The sequence below is a fragment of the Coloeus monedula genome, assembly GCF_965178545.1.
Source record: "Coloeus monedula genome assembly, chromosome: 1".
Lineage (NCBI taxonomy): Eukaryota > Metazoa > Chordata > Aves > Passeriformes > Corvidae > Coloeus > Coloeus monedula.
The window spans coordinates 115,102,089-115,125,789 of NC_138781.1; the positions used below are offsets into that span (position 1 = coordinate 115,102,089).

General features: G+C 38.0%; 2 protein-coding genes across 2 annotated transcripts; both read left to right on the top strand.

Annotated features, from left to right (window-relative positions):
* Positions 1-3,460: 3,460 nt before the first annotated feature.
* On the top strand, positions 3,461-11,099 carry LOC309576358 (transthyretin; the record flags this gene model as incomplete). Its single annotated transcript, XM_082287595.1, has 4 exons — positions 3,461-3,529; positions 4,306-4,445; positions 9,020-9,155; positions 10,992-11,099. The coding sequence occupies 4 exons, from the start codon at positions 3,461-3,463 to the stop codon at positions 11,097-11,099; spliced, it is 453 nt and encodes a 150-aa protein (XP_082143721.1).
* A 2,262-nt stretch (positions 11,100-13,361) lies between these two features.
* On the top strand, positions 13,362-19,782 carry LOC309579964 (transthyretin-like; the record flags this gene model as incomplete). The annotated part of the gene is made up of 4 exons (XM_082293584.1): positions 13,362-13,430; positions 15,134-15,264; positions 17,821-17,956; positions 19,675-19,782. 4 exons carry the CDS (start codon positions 13,362-13,364, stop codon positions 19,780-19,782), a joined length of 444 nt encoding a protein of 147 aa, XP_082149710.1.
* Positions 19,783-23,701: the final 3,919 nt, after the last annotated feature.

Sequence of the window (23,701 nt, forward strand, 5' to 3'; positions counted from 1 at the left end):
CCAGATTACTGAATGGTTTACCATCTATCAGGCCCTTTCATTCCAGTGTCACAGGAGAAGCTTACAGGTTTTTACGGTCAAAGTCAGGTATTCCAGGCTGTCTGAGCATTTTGTCATGTTGAAGCAGTTGGCTTTCTAAAAAAAGTCAAATAGAAGGGAATGCAGCAGAGAATAAGGAGCTTATCTATGTGAAACAAGCCTAAGTGTGTGAGACTACACAGAAGAGAGAGAAAAACACTGTAGCACAGTGGGAAAAATCCCTGACATAAACAAGAGTATTAATGGGACATGTTTGCTCTTGACCTGAACACTGTAATGCTTCCAAGCAGGGAACATGCTTTCATTAGAAATAGGCATTAATCCTAATTCTTCAGAGATGAACTTCAATTGATTTGGAATTCAGATAAGCCTTAAAGCATTCACATATTTGAAGATTATCTAAATTTTTTCATAACTGGGGGTCTCACGCTTGTTGGCTTCCATAAAGCTGAGGTGATTACTGGGCACACCAGGGGCTCTTGGCCATTCTCTTCTACAGCACCCTAATCACCCTGTATGCTGGGTGACCACCTCTCTCCTGGGTTTCATGTGTCCCCTAGATCCCAGGTACTTGCACTACTTAGCCTTATACTATCTCTGTTTTAGCTACGTAACCCTACAGCATCTTCCACACCAGGATTCCTAAAAATCTCTTTCTGTTGAGTTGTCAGTAACTCTGTTTACTCTTTTCTTACAAAAGGGCATTTATGCTTCTGCTCTGTGCTAAAGCTCCGAGTTGATCACCTTTCTTGTAGCATGTATCCTGCTAGCAGTCTCTGGGAACTGCCTTCTTTCCTGCTCTTCATGGCAGCTTCCCTGCTCCTTCAGAAAGCCTTGAGTTTCCCAGCCCCACTTACATCTCAGAGCTCAGTCCCTTTTCATTTCACCTTCTCTTATTTTTTAGCCAAGTAAGTTATTCAGTTTATAAGCTTCAGAATCCCATTGTACAAAAAAGGTTTAACGACAACAACAGACAACAGTCAGCACCTGTTGGATGCTCAGCAGTTACCCATCCTCTTTCTCCTTTTCCCTCCCACAATCAAGTTTCGATTCTCTACCAAGGGAGAATCATCATTCTCAGCCAGCTGTTCTGAAGCCCTGAGCCTTCACATACATTTTATGGAAAATATTACCATACTGTGGTACTTGGTTGAGACTGACGATGGAAGGAGGAAGGTTTACCTAGCATTGCTTTCACTAGGCTGTAGTAATTTTAAATTAGGTTTACATGGGATTTTAATAGAATTCTATATAAATTCTAGATGCTTCATGATCAGAGATTTAGTAGATTTTTTTTTTCCCTTCTCGCTGAGTCCACCTGTATCTTTGAATTTATAGAAATAATCTAGTTGTGTTCAAAATGTGTGAATGGAGATTCACAAACAGACAAAGTCTAATTTCCACTCAGACTGGTGTCCCTGTTAGCAGTCAAAGAATCACTGCCTGGGTTATGTATGGGATGTTGAGAGTTGAAAAAAACAGCAAATGAAGGACAAGGGAAAAAAGTCATGTTGGGGTTAGAATTTTTCATGCTCATTTTTCAGTCTGAAAAACAGCTGCCAAAGGTCAATGTTATAAGAGGGAAGCAAAATAGATAATATGGACAGCTGAAATCTACTATCCCTGTAGACCTGATTTTTCAGAAACTGCTACTTTGCAGAGAAACCTATCAGAAGAAAATCATTATTTTTTAAGTAATTTTCCCATAGGAGAGCAATTTGTCCTGCAGACAAGTGCCAATATAATTAACTCCTTGGCATTATTTTCTTGAAGAACAGCTGACAGCAAAACACAAGACAGCCTACTTGCCCTAGAATACAGATAATTTCTCTTCCAGACGTACAAAGCTGCATTGCTTCAGAGAAATATTCACAAATAATGAGAACAAAATAATGAAGTAATGTGTTGGTGCACAGATCTAGGAGCAGTATTTAACTTTCCAGGATCTGAATACAACCCACAAGCACGAGATTGCAGCATGGCTTATCACTGCTGGGCACCTTGCACTGACTTTTAGGTGCAGACAAAGTGTGTGTAGAATGTTACCTCCCTATCAGCTTGCTTTGCTGTAAGGACAAAGGGCACTTTGATCCCAGTGCAGGAGGTTACTGTATTATAGATTTTTTTCTCAAAAACCAACTTTGCCTAGAGAGAAAAACTGCATAGCGCAGCCTGAAGGTATGAGAGTCTCTGGAGAATATCATTCATGATCTCTCTCTAAGACCTTCATCATATCCTATTCAAGTTAAGGGGGAAAAACTGCTTTTTGTTAGAATACTGTGAATTCAGTAAAAAATGAGTGCCAGCTCCTGAGAAGTGTGGGCTCGAGGTTGTTTAGGATGTGGGGACAAGGAACAGCTAAACAGGGCAGTTTCTTTGTCTCTCAGCTAGCACAAGGTACAGTATGGACAATTTATGTGATGCAGCTGGAGAAAACCAGCTATACCTTGCCATCTCCCCCAGATGTCTTCTCCCAATTTATGCTGGGGCTGGGTTCACCCCTGAAAAACCTCTGAAATGTACATTTGTACTTACAAATGTAGAAATGAAGAAATGTAGATGTAACAGTAACGTTCCCAGCATTATAGGGGTTTGGCTACTAGAACCTTAGCCAAATCTTAACAAAAGCTACCAGCCTTTGCTGGCTGCCTTGGCTCCTTCTGGGGTACACGGTGCAAAAGAGGGCTCATTCCACTTTTCTGAGACCTTTAGCTTCCCAGGGGGACACATCTCTACAGGTCTTTTCCCAGTGACTAAGAGGAGACCTCAGTGTCTAACTGAAGGTTGGGCAAGATCAATCATTAGGAACTTGGGGTGAGTGGCAGATTGTGTCAGATCCCATCTAAATTTTGTCTCAGAGACATTTCTCCTTTCCAACAAGCAGGGAGACTGATTGGGAATCCAGCACTGCTTGAGCCAGACAATGAACAAAATCCATCACCCATATACTGAGCCTGAATCTGTATGTGGGATCTGGTCCTCAGAAAGCACTGGATATATTGAGAAGACACATGGGGCAGGTGCAAAGAAAGCATTGGGGCATTATCATGCCCAACCTGAGGGCAAGGTAAAGGAGTTCTCCTAGAACTGGTTGGATTTCTGGGTAAACAAAGGTCATTTGTGTTATTTTGTGGAGGGCTTTCTATGAGTGCAATCTCCCCAGGCAAGGGTCATGTTTGTGTCCGTTACATATTTTCTTTGCTCTAGCGATCCTGCAGTCCTTCCATTGACTTCAATGGCAGTGCTATTCATGGACTGACTCTAGGATTGGGCTATTTACTAAGCAAATAATCAGAATCAGCAGTTTTGGAGTCATATGGGCACCCAATAAGCAGCCTGTTTTGTTGTTGGATTGGCTATAAAATCCCAAATCCCCTCAGCTCCTGGCTGCTGGCACCAAGGCTCACTAACAGCAAGCAGAATGGCCTTTCAGTCTGCACTCTTTGTTTTCTTAGCTGGACTGGTATTTTTCTCTGAAGCTGCACCACTGGTGAGTCTCTTTGTATTCAAACTCAATCATTACAAGAATGATAATCTAGATTTTCTAGATGACTAGCATCCCCCTCATCCATGAAATTCTGTAACAATTAGGCTTTGCCAGAATGCTATTTCTGGGTGGTTTTTTATAGTAGCATCTTCAGAATTCTTAAAACTTTTTATTTTCTTGCCATTTACCTACCTATTTTAAGGAATTATGGAAGGGTCAAGGACCCAGGTGGTGTGACCTTTCTTTCTCTTCCTTTGTGTCTGTTCATGACTCACATCCCGTATCCTCAAAAAAGAGGAAGCTTTGCCAAACAAGTGCTTCTCTGAAGCACTAAAAAATATTTTTTAAGCATGACTAAGGATTCCTTATAGTGTAATGAAGCCTAAGAGAGGGATATTCTTTCAGCCTTAGGATATCATATGTATTTCTTTGTTGGTTTCTCTAGCTAACACACTTTGTCTGCACTTACAAGAATTTATTATTTTCTTATTTGTGATCTCATTATAGAGGTATAATATTATAACATTTTCCTAGAGCCATATGCAGCTCTAAATATTGAACAAGAAGTCTGTGTGTGTGCAATAAAGTTATCAGTATAAAGCTCTAAGATGCTCTGCTTAAGAAATAGATGTTTGTAAATTAGCTTTGAATAGCATTTCACGAAGAACTTATTTTAAAGTGAACAGTAATTCCGCAATTAGAATCCATTTTTCCTTTGGGAGGAGGTTTTTGCAGGCTTGGTGGACAGCTCCTATACAACTTCTCCTCCTTTCCCCAAGGTCTCCCATGGCTCTGTTGATTCCAAATGCCCTCTTATGGTGAAAGTGCTGGATGCAGTCAGGGGAAGTCCTGCATCTGATGTAGCTGTTAAAGTTTTTAAACAGGCTGAAGATGGAAGCTGGCAGGACTTTGCTGCTGGGTAAGTTGTGTGTTCTTCTGGAGCCAATTTCAAGGTGCCTTGGCCAAACAGTTGAATTAATGGAACAGAGCTCTGATCAGAATAGCAATGTGTTTTCTGACGTGTCACACTATCAGTGTTAACAGCACATGAATTCTGATCTAAAATCCATTAGATTTAAGTGGAACTTACCCATGACATTTAAGTGGAACTTACCCATGACTGAAATGCTAATTGCAAAAATATGTTCAGGTGCTCATCTTATCTTTGTAAGGGAGTAGTTTTAACACTTAATTTTTCTCCTAACTTCAGTATTATCTTCCCTTCCTATAGAGAAAAAAAAGAAAAAGGAAAAGCCTATTTACCAGCATTTTGTAGGTAATCCAGACTAACTTATATTCATATGCAATGGATATAGAGCTTTATTTGAAGCAGTCACATACAAAATCCTCTCTGTAAGATTTGTCTGCACACATACAAATAATAAGTGCATTATTCATCTTCTGCTGTGTACCAAATGTGCTGGTTGGAAGAAACTCCTTGACCAGAAAGTTTTAGAGAGTCCCATTGTAACACAACACAGAGGCAGAATCTCAGCATTTGTTTGTGGCCATTGCTATAGCTCTGAATGTCTTTTGCTAGAATGACAGCCCAATACCTACAACTACCTAGTGTCCTTAGGACATCACAGAGGGTCAGACAATAATACCTTCGGTCTGTGAAAAGTGGATGAGTAACAGAAGAACACAGTTTACTAAAATTCAAATAGCTGAGGTATTCAGACATTTACCTTTCATTGCAACGACTTGTTGAATCAGATTTTTAAATAACTCAAGAGAAGCCTCCAGTAGCAGCAGAATATTCAAGCACTGAATGAGAAGCAAAAGAATGGACAGGAGTCAACAGCACATTTAACTGCCTTTCACTAGGATTTTCTATAGCATTATTTACATAAACCTGCAGAAAAAGAAAGAAAGAAAACTCTAGAGGAGAAGACTATAAGGAGAGATACTTTTCTCTCCATCTGAATGGTTTCTTTTTATATAATGAAAAATGAAAAACACTTTTCCCCACTGAAAAGTAGCAAGAAAATTTGCAAGATTGAAAGAGAAACAAACAACTCTGCTCCCAAATGCTGAGTGTTAACCTAGGAACAAAAGCCTCTTAAAATGGATTTATGTACTTTAACGAACAGAGAAACTCCATGAAAAATGACACATTTTTTTCAAGAGACAAGGATAATGTCTTATCCCTAGTGAGTATTTCTTTCATTATTAGGAAACCAAATTATTTCAAATGTTTCATCAAGTGCTGTGTAACATCTAATACAAAATACAATTTACAGAGGACTAAGATAAATGTAATGTCATTGTTAAATCCCCTTTATGTGGGGGGCATAACAGTGTTTTCTTGTTTAGTTTGCAATGCTGCTTTCAACAAGCCCAAGGAGACAAATCCTGTAGTTGTTGGGCAGCTTCTGTTGAAACTTTAGGTTAGTACACTCAAGAAAATCAAATCATTTCTTCTTAAATATAAATTGAGAAGATTAACCCTAGGCAAGTGAGAACCATTTTGCTGGGGGATGGCAGTGAAGGAACATTAAATCACAATTTTTATTGCAGGTAAAAATTTTGACCTTTTCCTTGACTTGCATCTTAATCAAGGCTGCTTTCCTTTCAAGTGATACCATTGACTTTAGCTGATGACTCTTGTTTGAACCAGATTTTCATATGTATTTACAATTTTATTCTTTTAGAGAAGCCAGACTTTCCCTGTGTTAAAACAGCTGAAAATATGAATGCAGTCCAGGAATGCAATATGTAAATACTCCTGTCAGGTGCATAATATTTTGAAGTTACAGTACCTAGCAGATATGTATGGGAAAGTTACATTTTGTACAAATGTCTGTTGTAGTTATTTTTTCACCTCTGTGTTTGCTTGTTTTCACTTTGCAAGCACACTTTATGGAATCAAGAAAATGTACCTGGCAACTGTTGAATTTGAGTAATGGTATTTAAGGGGCAGTGGGGGAGTTGGAATAGTAGCAGATTACTTTACTAAGAGGCTTATTTCAAAATGACTCCAGCTAAAAATATACAAGAAGAGATAACTTGAGCTGAGACACATACTGAGGAAGGGTTTAGGGCACAGAGCATGTGATTTGGATTCTATATGAGCTTCTCCCATGACTAACTTTGACCTTTCCGCTCCTCACAAGTTTTTGGAAATCTAGGTCTTATCATGTGGTTCAAGAGTTGCAGTCACCAAACATAGTTTTTATGTGACCTAGGTTACAAGTCATCAAAAAGGCTTCTGTGTATTTGAAGTGGCTCCCCAACCCTCATTTTTTTTTCTTTTAACTCCAAAATAAGAATTCATGCTCCTGAGATATTTCCTCATCAGTCTGCATCTGAGAGCACAGTTTATCTCAATGCAGTACGTGTCCTAAGAGTTAATAAACATCATTGTATAGACAGTGTAGATTTAACCTTGCCACCACATACAGCTAAGGTCCAGGTAGGCAAAAAGAGGATCAGGATTGCAGTCTAGGCTGGCACTGGAGTAACTTAACTGGAACAGCACCGCTTTTTAAACTTAACTGTCCATCTTACAGCAGATGCTGGCAGTCCACATCCTATTAAGAATAAGGAACATGTTATATTTACTCCCCCACTCAGACAGAAATACAAGTGCTGTTCAGAAGCAATCGCAGCATTTTGCTACCAGCGCTGAATGCTGAGCATCCTCTGCCTTGTGCTGATCCCCTCCAGGCTCTGAATCACACACTGTCCTGTTGGCTGTAAGTGCAGCAGTAATGCTGAAAGGTTTCCTTGTGAGACCACTTACAGTGAATGGCTACCACTTAATAACTAAAATAAAGAAAGTGCCAGTAACTTCTGGTAGTGGGCATGCCTTTTCAAGTGAGCTCTTCTTCCCAGTTTCCCAGCTGTTCTGGATGGTTAACATCTGCCACTGGGGCAGCACCCCTTAGGGAAAGAATCATTCCAGCTGCATCCACATTTTCCTCAAACTAAAACTAATTTGTCTGAACAAAGATTTTGAGACAGACACCATTTTTCCTTTTAATTGGTTTGTGTCTAGACTACCCAGCTTATAAGCAGAAGTACATGGATTGCTAACCTCTTCTGCAGCATCTCAGTAATTCTGTTTCACAGCTTCAAGGACACTCAGAAACAAATTACTTCTCCTTTTATTAAAGCAATACAGATTAAACAGGAATTACTAATTAAACTAAGAGAAAGCAGATGCACACACTTTACAAATTGACTGTGATACATGTTTCAAATAGGACGTGGATTCTCTGCAGGTTTGGTCTGCCCTGGACACAGTTGATTACACTTGTACTGGACCAGTAAGATTTTGTCAGTCTTAACAAATAAAAAAAAAAAAGAAAATTAGCGTGGGATTTTCAATCCTGTTGCCTCTTAATTTAAGCAAAAGCTCTCTCCTTCAGTCATTTTTATTTACCACCATTAACCAAAGATAACAAATACGGTGAAGGAGGAGAAAGAGACTGGGAAAGAAAATCCCAACATCACAGCTGATTCCATCTCAGATAAGCAACATGCCACTGCTTTCTCCACTTTCTCTCCTCCTCCTCCAGTTTGTTTTCTGCCTAGGCTGTTACTCCTTGCCATGAGACAAGAAAGTTCCACTAGTTCTTCCAGTCAAGGCTTTCTTTATTTTTCCTTCAACTATGTCATGTGGTTATGAAGCACTATAAATATTAAATAAACATTTTCAGAAGAAAAAGACCCAAACAAAAACAAACAAACAAACAAAAAAGATTAAAAATTCAGAAATTAAATAAAAGGAGGGGAAAGAGATAAATGGGATTTAGGAGCTAAGTATGTAAATATTTAAACAGCTGTCATACAAAGCTTGAACAACTTCCTTTTTGAACAAATAGGGTGCAATACCATCTATACTTCCTTCTTGCTGCTGGAGTTTCTTCATCCACAGATTTTTGTTACAAGCTGAGAACATAATCTCTGAGCTGGGAATTCCTATTGCTCATTTATATGGTACCCAGTGGAAGAGGCCCCTGCTCTTTGACCAAGGCATTGTAAATCAAATTATTAAAATCTCGTGATGCTAAATTGCTTTTCCAAGACATTACCACTCAGGGTCACATAAAATCACATCAGTGTATAGGAGTAAACCCCAGAGCCTCAGTGCTAATAACTGGAGAACAAAATGATTTTCCAATAAAATTTCTCTTCTCTCCTTAGTTTGGTTTTGAGATTTTGCGTCTTGCCTGTCATCATGGCAGTCCTCCTAAGACAGCAACCTTTGGTTCCAGAGAGCATTTGGTACAAGTTAACATGATACTAAAAAGAAGGACCTTAAACCAGCCAGCTTTGATTTGTGATGTATATGGGTGAGTTGGTAGCAAGGACAGAATCTGCAATATGGAAACATACACTGCATAGAGAGAAGGAACTATTTCAGATGATTGGAAACTGCTCAATGTAGAATTTGGCACCTCTACTATTTAATATTCCACACTGACTTTTCTGTTTAGCATCTAAATGACAATATAAAATATTTACATAGATATTTAATCATTACAGGAAAACCACAGAGTATGGAGAGATTCATGAGCTCACGACAGAAGAACAGTTTGTAGAGGGAAAATACATGGTGAAGTTTGAAACCAGCTCTTACTGGAAAGCGCTTGGGCTTTCTGCATTCCATGAATATGCTGATGTAAGTAGTGGCAAATATCCTTAATAACATGTACACACTGCCTGTGCAGCAGCAGCAGCTGGGAAGAACAAGCACAGCCCTTTGATACTGAAGGAGCATCATCACACAGTGAAGTGGTTCACTGCCACACAACATCGGGCAAGTAAAGGCAGTAAATGGCCAGCTGAGCCAAAGGAAGGAGCCAGCTTCCCTGCAAATGCTGACACAGCTCTTCCAAAGTGTAGCTGTGCCCATTCACCCACTCATTCCAGTAGGGAATCTTGTTCAAAAGAGCTACATTATTCAAAAGTAGAGAGTGTTCATAAAAACAAACAAGAAAAAAATGTACCGAGAAGAAGAGACTGCTTTTACTGCTGCTGAAGGAATGGAGGGATTTGAAAACCTTAATTTTATAGGAAATAAGCTATGCTTGAATCAGAGGTATTTCCCCCATATTGATCACATGAAAATCCCTGAATTCTAATATGACATGTATTTACCTGAGAAAAACAATTCTTTCTGGTGTGCCTTTTTTAAAATTATGTTCAGCACCAAAACATGCAATTAAAATAAAAAAGGTATAAAAATGTAAAGAAATAATCATAGTGGGATAGTTGACTATTTCAGTGATACTCAAATTTCATAATCAGGCCAGCAATATAATCATGTCCTGTCTCTCCCTTTGCTTTCAGCCCTACACTGATTTATTGTCTGCTCTATCCTATTGTGTTTGCTTAGCACACCCAAAAATCTGTTTAAATTCTTCAGGCTTAATCTGTCATTAAAGTTTCCCCAATTTAGTTAGTCTGGAACAGCTACTGGTACTGTTGTAGAACATTTTAAACCACAAGTTCATGGAGCTCTGTGGAAGATTAAACCCAGTGACTGAGTCCCAGGTCCATAAAAGTCTGAGGTGGTTTGGGTGATTTAGGTAAAAAAAGAACCCTCAAAAATATTCCCTAACCATTTGGATATCTGAAAGTTGTAAGGGCTACACCTCAAAAGGTGCTTAAAAATGTCTGACTGAGACTGTTCCAACTAGGCTGAAGAAGCTTTTCCTTGACATAATAGCCTACAGAACAACAAGGTAGCCTGGGAAGTGGGTAGAATTTGGTGACTGACTGTGTACAAGGTAACTGAAGCCTACAGTCCTCATGTCCCAGCAGCTTAGACTTTGGTCATAGGAGAGAACTCTCTAATCCACTTGTAGAAAGTGCATCATGGTTTAGAAAATAGATCAAATAGTAGGCTAAAGAAAGCTGGAGCTTAACCCAGGTGATGACGCTTTCCTGGGAATCAGATGTCCCAAGTCCCATTCAACTGATTTGGAGAGCAGCAGATTTGAATTTTCTTAGGGCAAGGGTCTGTCCTTTTACTGGCAAGCCTAGCCACTCAGTTCTCAATGCAAAAACTGACCCACCACCAGTGGTGTTAAAAACAGGAGGGGGCACTGAAGCACAGAAAGCAGCTTTGGGCTCCAACAGCCTGTCTTGTTTGGACACCTCACACAGGGGGTTTATTTAAATTCACCAGGTGGAATTTCACCCCTGTCTTTCTTACTGGTCATTTGAGATACCTCCCCCTCCAATTCCACATCCCAAAGCAGTTTGCCTGGCTCAGGTGTGGGTACCTCCATCCAGCTTCACCGCAGCTGAGGCTCTTTGTGAACATCGGTCCAAATCCCACAAATACCTCAGTACTTGGCAATCACAGAGTAACAGGAAGCCTTAGCCTTCAGAAGGGTAAAAGCATTGAACAAAGTGCTCTGCAGATGAAGTGAGGTGTGCTTCTTAATTGTTAATAAGGTAGCTTTGACTGTATGTTGTTGGTCATGACCACAAATTTTCTCTTTTCCAGGTGGTCTTCACTGCTAATGATTCCGGTCACCGCCACTACACCATCGCCGCTCTCCTCAGCCCTTTCTCCTACTCAACCACTGCTGTTGTCACTGATCCCAAGGAATAAACATGTTTATTTTCATGTTTGTTTCACAAACACTTTCCTCCACTGGAACTATCCTAGGCTTTTAGGAGGAAGGTTTTCCTACTGCTAATGCATAACTTTTTGCTACATTAGTTGGTTTTTTTTCCATTTTGTAACCTGGCAAACTTCCAACAAGTCAATAAAATATTACTTCTTTAAAACAATTTTTACTCCATTAGTGATTGTTTTCTAAAGTATCATGATTTGCATTGAAGTGCAAAGGATAGCTGAAAAACACATGTGGGATGACTTTTGATTTAGTTTTCTTATCTTCCTCCACTACCTTAAAGAAGTTTCTCCAAAATACATTGGCTCAAACCAGGAAATTCACATAGTTGTGTTACCTTAAAAAAATTACCAAATAAATTTACTCAAAATAAGAAAGTTATCTGTGCTTCTCCAAGTTTACACAAGAAAAGATGGTCCCACTATCAACCAGGTCACAAGGTGAATTGGTGAAATTGTGAATACCTAGCAGCAGAACAAACAATGCAGAAACCATTGAAATAAATATGTCCACAGAGCTGAAAGAGTCAAAATCTGTGTTCCTTTACTTAAAACTTCAGGTAAACCTCAACACTTTGATGTTTCAAGAGGAAAGCTGGCTGCTCAATCAATCTAGGAAGTACTGAAATAATTTCAATTAGCACATTTTTTAACACCTTTGATATTAAAGTAATTATCTGACATCACACAGCTCGCTCCCCTACACAGGTGCATTTGAGTTTAATAAGTCAAATCTGTAGCCATCATTAAAAAGAAGTCCTAAAATAGAACCATAATCTTAATATTTTCTTCATATTTTTAGAAATGGGAAAAGGTAAGCTGTAAAGTGACTGTGATTCGAATAAAGTTGCTGATAAACTGACTAAAGACTTTGAGGGCTTTAGCAGTGATTTCTGTAAACCCCTGGCCTATTGTATTTAAAATATCCTGAAGCAGAGGAATTGGTTTTTAACTGGATTAAATAAATTACAGAGAAAGAAACTGAAATCATGCCAGTCAGAAACCTTCAGCACTCATTTGCCGCTGACCTTGGAGTTTATACCCAGGGCCTGCTGGGATGACAGCATGGCAAGTGAATTCACAGGTTACAGAAGCTTGCCTTTAACATTTCACTATCTGGTTACTTTTTCACGGATTTCTAGATGGTACCATAGTTGCACAACTCTTGTAAGCAGTGCAAACAGTTTCAAAACAATGCCCATCATAAAGTATGGAGATTTCATGGGATCCTCATGTTTCTGGAGCTTGAAAACCAGTAGATTTCATTTGAAGGGTGTTATGCTAAGCCCTCAAAATAGGACATAAATTTGCTCATATAGATATACTCAGCAAAAAGCAAACAAAAAAAACCAAAAAAAAAAAAACCCCAAAACCAAAAACCAAACCAAAAAAACCCACCAACAACTACAACAATAAAAAAACTTACTCTTGCAGTCATCCATCTGGTGAGATGTAGTAAAAGAGTATATGGATATATGTCTAAGCAAAGATCAGAAAGACAAAGTTTCACTTCAATAAACAACATTTCCCTAAAATGAACTAGATGCTTCTGGTAGGAATTGACTTGCAGTTGTACAGGGAAAGTCCTGAGCTTGTACTGAAACTAAGGGACAAGTGATACAACTTAAGATACTGTTTAACTGTGCTTCAGAAGTCGGTGTGTAGGTATCTTGATGTCACGCTGAACACCAAAAGTAGTGTATTTTTCTTCCTAGGGAATGCATAAGAAAACTAAATAGCCCACAAATTATCCACCTACCTTTTATTAGAGGTGGGGAGGAGATCAACACAGAGAGAAATCTCTTAATGTATAACCATGGATGACTCAATTAAACCAAACCATAACCACAGAGAATTTCTCACTGAAATTGCTGGGTTGACAAAAAATTTGTATTTCTCTCAATTATATGAGGTCAATACAGCACCATTCCTCAATAAAAAGAGAAAAATAAAACAGAATAGATATTGTTTCCAAGAAAATTGACACTGCAGTTGAACTAGGCAATGTCCACAATCTTTCCACAGAGAAGGATAGAAAAGACTTATTTTCACAGACAAGGTTCATGTTTGTATGGGTTACTTATTTTCTCATTATTTACTAAGTAAACAGTATGAATCTGTGTGTTGAAAGTCATAAGGGTTTTCTGATAAGTAGCTTCATTTCAGAGGCCTTGATATAAAAATCATAGCTCCTACCCATTTCTGCTTGCTGACACAGGCTTTCTAGCGGCAGGCAAAATGGCTTTTCATTCTGTATTTCTGGTTTTCTTAGCTGGCCTGGCACTTTGCTCCGAAGCTGCGCCATTGGTAAGTGTCTCAGGATTGAAGTCATTCTACTGATGTAGTCTCAATGTCTTTTTTCCTTTTATTATTTTTTAATTAGTGTAAGCAAAAAAAAAAAATAAAATAGACTATTCTATTTTGTTTTGATTATTTTGATTTTACAGTATGTACAGCCTGTAGTTCTCTGCTGCTGCTCTTTTCTGGTCCTTCTTTCTCCTTCTCTAGTCATTAGTGAGAGGACTTTATGGGTAGAGAAGCAACACTTGTCATCAGGCACAGAAACTTCATGAAAAACAATGTGAGATGAGAAAGGAAAAACTATCATATTCACTAGACAAAAAACCTTGAGCATTCATAAAATAATGAACAAGATGTGTCATGATGAATTTCATCTCCTGTTGCAAAATCCATGCTGGAAAAAGGCCTTCTCTAGACTTCTGCCTTACTGCTCTACCCACTACAGCTTAACCCCATGTAAGCAAAGAACAGAGCCAAAGTCAGGATCCTTCTTCCAAAGGGCTCGTTAATCCCAGGAGAGCAAGCTGAAGACACAGATGCTTCAGCCTGAAATTCTCCTACAACAGCCTTGTCTCTCTCTCCTCAACTACTCATTTTTCCTCTCAACTCTGATCTTTGGGAAAATAATATCTGACTAACCTTTTTGAGGAATAAGACTTTCATTGAGCTCCCAGGGTGTAAAAGTCAGGAAAAATCAGCAGTGGCCTTCCTGCAAGGCCTCACTAGTGAGGAGCCCCTGCCTTCCAGAAAGGGAGCAGGAGGAATCTGGGCATAGAGGCACTACAGATACGTGCTGATTGGTATGATACCAGACATGGTTCCTGACCCAGGGAACATCCCAGACTGTAAGAGGGCATTAAAGGGAGGGCTCTTAGTTTTTAACCATCTACATCACAATTCATTTTACAATGATTAAATGGATATTAGTGACTGCTATTTTGAGACCATCCCCAATTAGCACCTTCTATAAAGCTCTGCTTTCTCACTCTTCATCTGCAGAATTAGGTAAGGTCAAAGCCCTCATTCAACTCTATTTTTGAAAAGGTAAAACATCAGGGCATAATCACTACTTGTGATGAATATGTTGGGATGAAACTATAGCCATCCTGTATTTGAAGGAAGGTTTTCCTCTCCTGTGCTTGTGTAGATGCCAAGGTTGACGAATCTGATTCAACACACTGTTAGGAGAGAGTCTGTATGTGGTGCTTATCATGTTTACAGCAGAAACGCAACTCTGTAGCAACAGAGATAACTCTATGGCAACAAGGTATCAGAGGCTTTCAAATCCAGAAAGCTGTGCTCAAACTTAAGGTCCAAAATACAGAGGAGGAGTTGGCAGATTTTTAAACATTCCTACTACCTTTAAGGATGCAATTATTTCCTGTTGAGGCCACAATTTAGTTACAACTTCATGCTGGAGATGATGTGTAGCTAAGCCATGAAAAGGAAAAATAGAAATATGGTCTCACACCTGCTGTTCCTCCCTGGTGTATATGGCTCCATGCCCAACAGCTCCTGAAATCTTCCTTCCTGGCCCAACCATATCCAGCCCCCAGAAAGCTTCAGATTATGATTCTTCAGTACACAGCAGTCTTCTCATGGAAAATATGGTCTGTACTGTAGATCTAAAGAATAGTATTCCTTGGTGTTTTATGACGTACTGTCACTTACCCTTCTTGCAACTTAAAAATTCTCTCTTCCTATTGAAGGACCCTCTTGACGCCAAGCATCCTCTTTTCGTAAAAGTTGTGGATTCAGTCCGAGGAAGTCCAGCTCCAAATGTTCCAGTTAAGTTATATAAAGAAGCAGCAGATGGATCTTGGGAACTGTTAAATTCAAAGTAAGTCACACTAAAATAATGATTGAAAGATGGGAAAGGCAATGGGAAGAGGCCGAATAGTTGAAAGACCAGTTTCACATTCTCTAATGTGAGATGTCTTTTTGCTCAGAGGAAAAATAGCATACAATTGAATTAACTTGCTGCAGACAGTCCTTTAAATGTACTACAGTTTCAACTACCAAAATGGTTTTATAATTCTTTACAGTTCCTATGAACACAAGAAAGTATTTTAAGCTATCCTTCAATTCAGTCATCGCTTCTCTCTAATTTCATTGCAAAGGTCTCTATTACTTTTTAGTACCCAGCAATGAACTGCTGCATTGTTATCAGAAGAATCAGACAGACTCTTATATTTTGAAACCAAGACTCTGGTTGAGAATCCTACCTTTACTGGCCATTTTCCATCTTTCTAAATGGATTTTCATTTCTTACAACACCACAGCTATAACAAGAAACTGTTTTGAACATATACCACATCACATTTGATAGCCTTCTTTACTTCAAGATAAAGGACTTACCCAAAAGGAGAAAATTTGGGGATAAAGATTTATCACCTCCTCCTCCACAGAGAAGAAATCACACCTCAAGTAACAAAAAGAATCTCCAGATATTTAAATATTGCCATGTCTTTTAAAAAATGTAATTGTAGAATTTCAAATGCAGATGACTTTTTTTTAATTGCCCTCTATTTTAGTACATGTTAACGCTTAAAAAAAATAAAAAGCAATCTTTATTTAAAGTATAGTCTGAGATTAAATTGGAAAAATTCTTAGGTGAAACACAGAATGAGCATTCTTTATTCACCAAGCAATATCCCACTTGCACACTTAGCTCCTTGTGATAGTTGCAAAGTCTCACCTGAGACCTTTCCATGTATGTTAACAGTCTATTCCACCCAAAAAAAAGTGAGGAAGGGCTCCCAAGGGCTAGAGCTGGTATAGCCCAGGAACTTCGACAGTGGAATCCCAGACTCAGACGCATTTCTAGAAATTCCAGTAGAAACTGTTCTCTTTGGTGTCGTGGAGCAGTGGGCTGGCACAAGCAACACTGCTCTCATATGTGTCCTTGAAAAATATAGCTACAGTGAAGGCCACACACTATTGTACAATGTGGGGAAAACAATCTATTCATGTTGTGCTACTTAAATTGCCTCACACTCTCAAGTGAGAAGACAATTTCACACATATTCTGTCACTGGAAATGCGTGAAATTTTCCAGTAAGTGTTCAGTTTACTCATCTTTACTTCTGAGCTTAGAAACTCTATATAAAGATACTCATCTAAACAGCTGGATAAGACTGAAGCCTTAAAAACACGTTTAAACTTTGAGGAAAGTAACCTCAAGATAAGGTAAGCAAAAGTCACGCTAATACGAAATCAACCTCCCCAGGCTTGATAATTTTTAAATAATTGAATGCTAGCAAGAGATCCTGTAATATTCTCAACTGAAGATGTGTTTGTTATTAACTGGAAAAGCTTATTAGAGAAGTGACCAGTTATCTAGCAATGATCAATCTATGACGAAGAAAAATAGAGAAAATTGAATGGATATAAAACTTCTGATAACTGACTACAGAGCATCTTGTAAAATATAAATGGTGTTCTATACTTTATTTTCTAAGCTATATGAAAAAAAAAATCCTAAGTAATGCACTGGACAGTGACAATATTTTTCTCTGCATGCAATTTGAGGAAAATTCAGAAAAAATTTGGTAGATAGAACAAAAGACAGTGGATTTTAGATACCAAAATCAGGCACTGGCAGATCTGTTATTTGAGGATAACCTACCTAATAAAAAAACCCTAGTAATATAAAACCAATTTCACAGAAAGATGTTTCAAAAAAAAGGGACATGTTTGAGAGACAGCATTCAATATTGCTTCTGGAGTCCTAAATGGGTTGGTGCTCAAAGATGTATGGTTTCAAACCAGTACTAGAGCTTTAGATAACACTGATAGTTTCTTCAAATCAAACAAAACCACCTGTTTGTTCAGACCAATATAAACCACAAGGAATTCCATGAGGCTACACTGCTAGTTGACCTATGGTCATTTCAAATAGCAGATCTCAAATTTCTAATAACCAACTGTAAAAAATATTTACACTGATAAAACAACTCCATACATTTAAATAAGAAAGAAAACCATGGAAAAATCAGGACATTTGATCCTGCTTAGTTGCACACTGAGTGCATCATAGAGCTTCCACATTGCTTACAGCAGTGGTGAAGTTTTCCCTCTGAGTGGGTTCATTTAATTAAGTCCAAGACTCTGCCAAGAGTCTATGAACAATAGTGCCAGTTTTTGGCTCACCCCCAAACCATGCAGAGTTAGGGTGGTGGCAGGTAGCCATCTGCTGTGGTCGCTGCAGAAGTAGCAAACGCCAAGATAAGCTTTGAAGCATCCACACTACAGATGGACGTAAGACATTCCAGATCAATAAAAGTATTCATCATATTACTTAAGCCACACATCACTCAAGTTCAGTTGCTAAAAACTGCATCTTTCTCAGGCTTTTAGCCAAACTATAAAAGTGTCTTCTTCTACCATAACACAGACAAACCAATGACAGAGGAGTGCTCCCAGAGCTTACAACTAAAGAACAATTTGTAGCAGGCATATACAAGCTTGAGCTTGATACAGCCTCTTACTGGAAGAGTATGGGTTTGAATCCCTTCTACCGTCATGCTGATGTGAGTATTCATTTTCATTTCTTCCTCTACTTCAGTTGCAAATAAAGATACTTTATATGTGTAGGCTTCAGTTACTCACTGCATATGTTGAACTTCATTTTCACTTTAAAATATTTTCACATTAACACTTAAAATCCACAGTCTCAAAGCTTTGTAGCAACATAGTCATGACAGAACCTAGTTACTAGCTCCCCCATAACTCCCAGAGCTCCTAGATGTGTTACTTATGGAGAGGTTTTCCATCCTTCTCCCTCTACTTAAGCCCATGATTGTTTCTGTACTTACTCTAAGTGTTTGAGGGACAACAAGTGAAGTACTCTTTGAAGTCTCCTGGGAAAAGCATTTACCTGCCTTTTGGAGCCAGTATTTGTACGGCTACAGACAGAGTTCATAATTTAGATTTTTAAAGACAACAAAAGTATGTACTGTGTTCTGGATGCTTGGAGCCCCAGTTAACAACAGAAAAAAAAGGTACAACGTGCCTCTTTAATTTGCATGGGACAAATAAATTGGTTAGAGGAAGGTGTTCCAGACCAGGTACCAAGTGAGGCTTGCTGAAGGATTTTAGACTCCCTGGGGACTGTCTCCTTCCCCCTCCAGAGCATCAGTGCTTTCCAATGACCTTTCAGTAGTAGCAGTTCTATATTAATTGTTGGCTGGACTGTGACAGATCTGCTCAGCTGTTCTTATTTTCTTGAAGAAAAGGTGGCAAACACCTGGATTAAATTTTCTCCCTGCCTTCCAGAGACACCTGAAATATGACATTCTTATACTAAACAATAATGAAGGTTAATGCTGGATAGCCTTGCCTTCTGTGAGAACTGAAATAAAAAAGGGAAGATGAAAGATTTACAACATGCAAGTAAATTGATTGTATATCAAGATGATGTTTGACTGGACATTAATTTAATCTACAGTGCAAGAGCCTTCTTTCTTCAAAATAAGCCTCAGTAGGGAACACATTTTTCTCAGTTCACTGGTTGTTTCATATGCATCTTTTTTATTAATGTTGAAAGGAGCACAAGCTGTGCATCACAGAATGCTATTAAACCCTCTATTTTAAAAGTTGACACCTCTCATTTCACAACACGAAATAATGTACTATGTGGAGTGAGAAATCAAAGGACAGGATGTGCTGGTCAAGGAGATGTTAATAGGGCTGTGCTAAATCACTCATATGTAAGGTTATTATGCTGTGGCCAGATAACTAATGCAGTCCTTCTCTAACTATTAGATTTTGAAGTAGAACTAAAGAAACCCATTGTTTTATACTCTGGCCTAATGATGTGTAGCACTGTTTAATTCTGTTGCTTGAAGTACAGAACATGATGAGCAACAAAAACATTCCAACACTTGAAAGAATGGGCTAGCTTTTTTTTTTTATTAATAAAGACAATGAATAGGGTTCATACTAGACCTTCATAAGGGAGGAATAAGGAAATTAGAAAAAAAGACTTGTTGCCATTTATGAGTACCAACAAGGAAATGCCAGTTTGTATAAAAAATAAATTGTATAAAGTCTTGAATAATGTGGTATTTATACTTTTAACAAATGATATTTAACCAGTGGGAAAACTGTGTGTTACAGGCAGTCACAGCTCAGAGTGAGAATATTTCTGAAGTTCCATGTGAAGTTGCACAAAATGATCACAGTGGTTCCAGCTAAGCCTTTATCTGGAGATCACTTCTCATTTGTCTCGTATTTTTCTTTTTTCCAGGTGGTTTTCACAGCTAATGATGTTGTTAATCGGCATCACACCATTGCTGTCGTCCTTAGTCCCTTCTCTTACTCAACTACAGCAGTAGTTAGTGAGCCAGTGGAATAGAAGCTGACATTAAGCATGAAAATTCGGTTGTGTAAATTAAAATTTCCATAAATGATAAGAACTTAGTATCTGACTGTATCAACAGCTTTAGATTTCATAGTAAATTGTTGCAGATAAGAAAACTTTATAAAAGGAAGGCCTTGTAAAATCATGGCCCACTTCTGCTACTTCGGCTAACTAGAAAAGGATTCTGGGTAGTGACTTAGCTGAAATAGAGGAGGAAAACAAGTTACATAACCATAGAAAACAACTTATATAACCCTCACATGTTTACATCGTGGTTTATGGTCGTTGGTTGAGCTATGGTTGTTGTGCTTTAGTGGAATGTTACTGATAAAAGCCTAATTGCTTAGAAAGGCCTGTTTTCTTGGAATAAACGAGCTCCCTTTTGCACCTGCCTGAGGACTCTGCGTCGCTTCTTACTGCAACAGTAAATCACGAAGTTTTTTATTCACTTTGTTAACTTCAGGAAGAACATGTATTGACTTTATTTTCAAATACTCTTCCTAATAAAAGTATTCTGCATTTCTGTATTGTCATATTGCCCTTCTGAGTAAGTTTGGGGGTTGAAAAAAACACATTAACCTTAGGAAAAAACTTATTGAAGTTCCACTACGGGGACTCTGAGAATAAACCAGTCTTCCATTAAGTTGATAAACTAAATTTCTTCTTGCAAAGGAATTGAACAAAACGCGTCTGTGAAAGGCGTCTCATGAAAAGCAAGCACACAGAAAAGACAACCCACCACTACCATCTCCAGCGTTTTATTAATGAAGCCCACAACCAATGAAGTCACATGGGATTACTAACTCAGGGCCCCACACAATTATCAGATAAACTCACCTCTCAATTCTGATTTTGGAGACATAGAAGTGAAAGAAGGTAAAGGTGACAGTATGGTAGAACAGCATTTAAAGATGCTAAGAAGGCTACACACACTTAAAATGCCTCCTTTCCTGTTTTCCAATATATCAGAACTGGTGACACTTTCAAAGACAGACCAGAAGCCTTTGTTTCAGAAAAGTATGTCACTCAAACATACCTGAAGAAGCTTATTCAGGTATTTGCAGAAAATTCTGCAAATAAATTTGTCCCCAGTTAAAGTACTCCCCAGAATTTCTTGCATACCTCAAACCATCAGACACTTTCATAATAGCTGTAAAATGCAAATAAAAATAAGGATAACTGATGAATCCTGAGAAAATCAGTGTCCTATTTAATACCAGGAGAAATATGGATGAATCCTTCTATTCCCATTCTAGTAATCCTTATATAGGGAAGAACCATTAGGAGATTCAACACGACAGCGACCCTGTCTTGGAAAAGTATGCAAAAAAGGTTGAGTCACTTAGCCTAATAAAACCAAAAGCTGAAAGCCTATAAATACAAAGAAAAGGAAAACACCCTGCTAGCCTAAGGCTTGATCCCATCACAGCCCAACCTGATGTATTTGGACAGGTGTGTCGCTTCCTTTTGCTGTTACTTTGGGGTACTGAGCACTAGAAAAATGAGCATTTTGTCTAGAAACAAAACACAAAGACGGAATCTTTTCCACAAAATCTCAGAATAAACGAACCAACACAATCTTTAGAACATTATATTTCATAAAAGACAATGATAAAAAAGTACAAACATTTTCATGAACAACAAAAAACCCCAAAACTATGATAGTACACAGGAAATTCCCAGCATTTGTTTCAGTGCATTTTTCATTAAGCCTATCTTACATACCACTACAAATAAAATAATCTTAAGTACACTTCCACTTGCTGATATGCAATGGATCCTTTTAATTTTTTTAAACAGCTGGCTCATTAGTAATCCACTATAACACAGTCATTAGTAAACATAACAATAGAAAAATAGAGTGCCAGGATCCAATAAAAAGGACATTTTGCACTTGCTTTTCAGTACACTGCCTATTTGCAAAATGGACTTTATATTTTATATTCTCCTACTTAAATTTGAAATATAGAAAATGGGCTTGAGAGTATCTTAGCATATTAACCAGATTCTACTCTTAATATTTCTGTAATGTTTTACTTGCTAATTTGCAAGACCTTCAGAATCTTGTAAAGCACTTCTTCTTCTCCTCCTTCTTCTCCCTCCATGTTCACTCCTTGAAGACGTCCTTTATTTGCCTTTGTCAGCAATGCAAAAGCCAATGTGATCGGCTTCTCTCTACATTTTACAAGAACCATGAGATTATCAAAAGGAATGTGCACAACTCTTAGTTCTGCATCATATTTATTTTGTTTGAAGGCACTGTCTATGTTAAAATTCACTACAGAAGAGTACTGAGTTCAAGCAGGTAGTATACAAACACTATTTTGATGTAATTTAAGATGGCAACTTCTAAAACTTCCCAACAAAGTGATAAAAGGTATTTAGAGAAGAGTGTTGGTCAACAATTCATAATTTAACATCCATCATTTTGGGGCACCAAAACGTAAACTTTTAAAGAACTCAGCTATATGTCACAATCCATTCACATACTGGTTTAATCACATTTTTCTAGGACCATATATGATCAATCACTTAAAGCTGTAAAGTTATATTAGTTCAGCCACAGCATATGTGTAATATAGTATGTATATATGTAAGTATATATACATATGTATGCATTCGATTTTTTTTTTTAATTGCACATGAATTTCACAGAATGCCTAAGAAATGGGCACAAAAGCATGCTTCAGAAAACAGTACAGACCTATGGTACCAAAGGATGTTTCATAATCTTAGGTGTGAAATTGTAGGTGAATTTGTATTGAAAACCAGAAATCACTTCAAAATTACATGAGGGACTTAAAAAATTATTCTACTGTTCTTAAAGAACCGTATTAGTCTGCTATGAAATGACTATTTTGAAGATAATTAATTTTACATAGAGTGTATTATCTCCCCTTTTTCATATGCTTCTGAATGTTCTATACACTCAGAGAAAAATCTATCAGGAGGTGATCAAACCACTTAAGCATGCTTTTGAAGGATGTTTTCTTCACTTTATGCTTTTAGTTATTTCCACTGTATTACATCATTCCTAAAGCATATTAGTTTAACTGGTAGATTTTAAGGTAATTCCAGTATGGTAAAAAATATCCCTTATAATTGTTCTCAAATACTTAAATAATAATATTTCTACTAAATACTTGGGATGCCTACAGCTATGCTCATAACATTACTGAATGATGGCTAAGAGCAAAATTTGCTGCTGGGATGCCAAAGAAATAAAACGTGTTTATGGCAAACAAACTTAAAATATACAAAGCACCACACCATCTGTGGCAGCAATTCAGGAAACCAACATACAGTAATGACTTAAAGATAGGATTCTTTGTCAACACTCTTACAGAACACTCTATGGGTAAACGATCCTTATTATAGATACTGCTTTCCATTCATTATGGGAGCAGAAGTCAGTCTTTGGTTCCTAAAGAGTTGAATAACTGTGACAAACAAAACAGTTTAGTATATCTTGGTCAATATCTTTGCATTAACATAGAAAATAAATGACCTGGTCCTTTTCCTTTGTATTAACAAGGAATGTAAAAAAATATTAAGAAAGATAATAATGCTTAGCAGTGGGATACTTACTTTCAGGTAGCATAACATTACAAGTAAAGAGAAAATAAGAAGATAAGGAAAGAGGCTAGTTACTTACACGTTTAACACCACAAAAATAGAGAAACAGACAGGACCAATCCTTAGTGGGACTGTGCAACCTCAATCTCATTGACAGTCATCGACTTGAGGATCCTCAGTGCATCATAGAAGCACTCAGCACTCTCCCAGAATCGGCCCTTAAATAGCTATATTGAATAATAGGAGTGAAATTTCAAAAAGCACTTGGGATTGGCCTGCTTTCTGTTCCACTTATGTCATCACCATCCTCATCAGCAGAACAGTGTGACCAACGCCG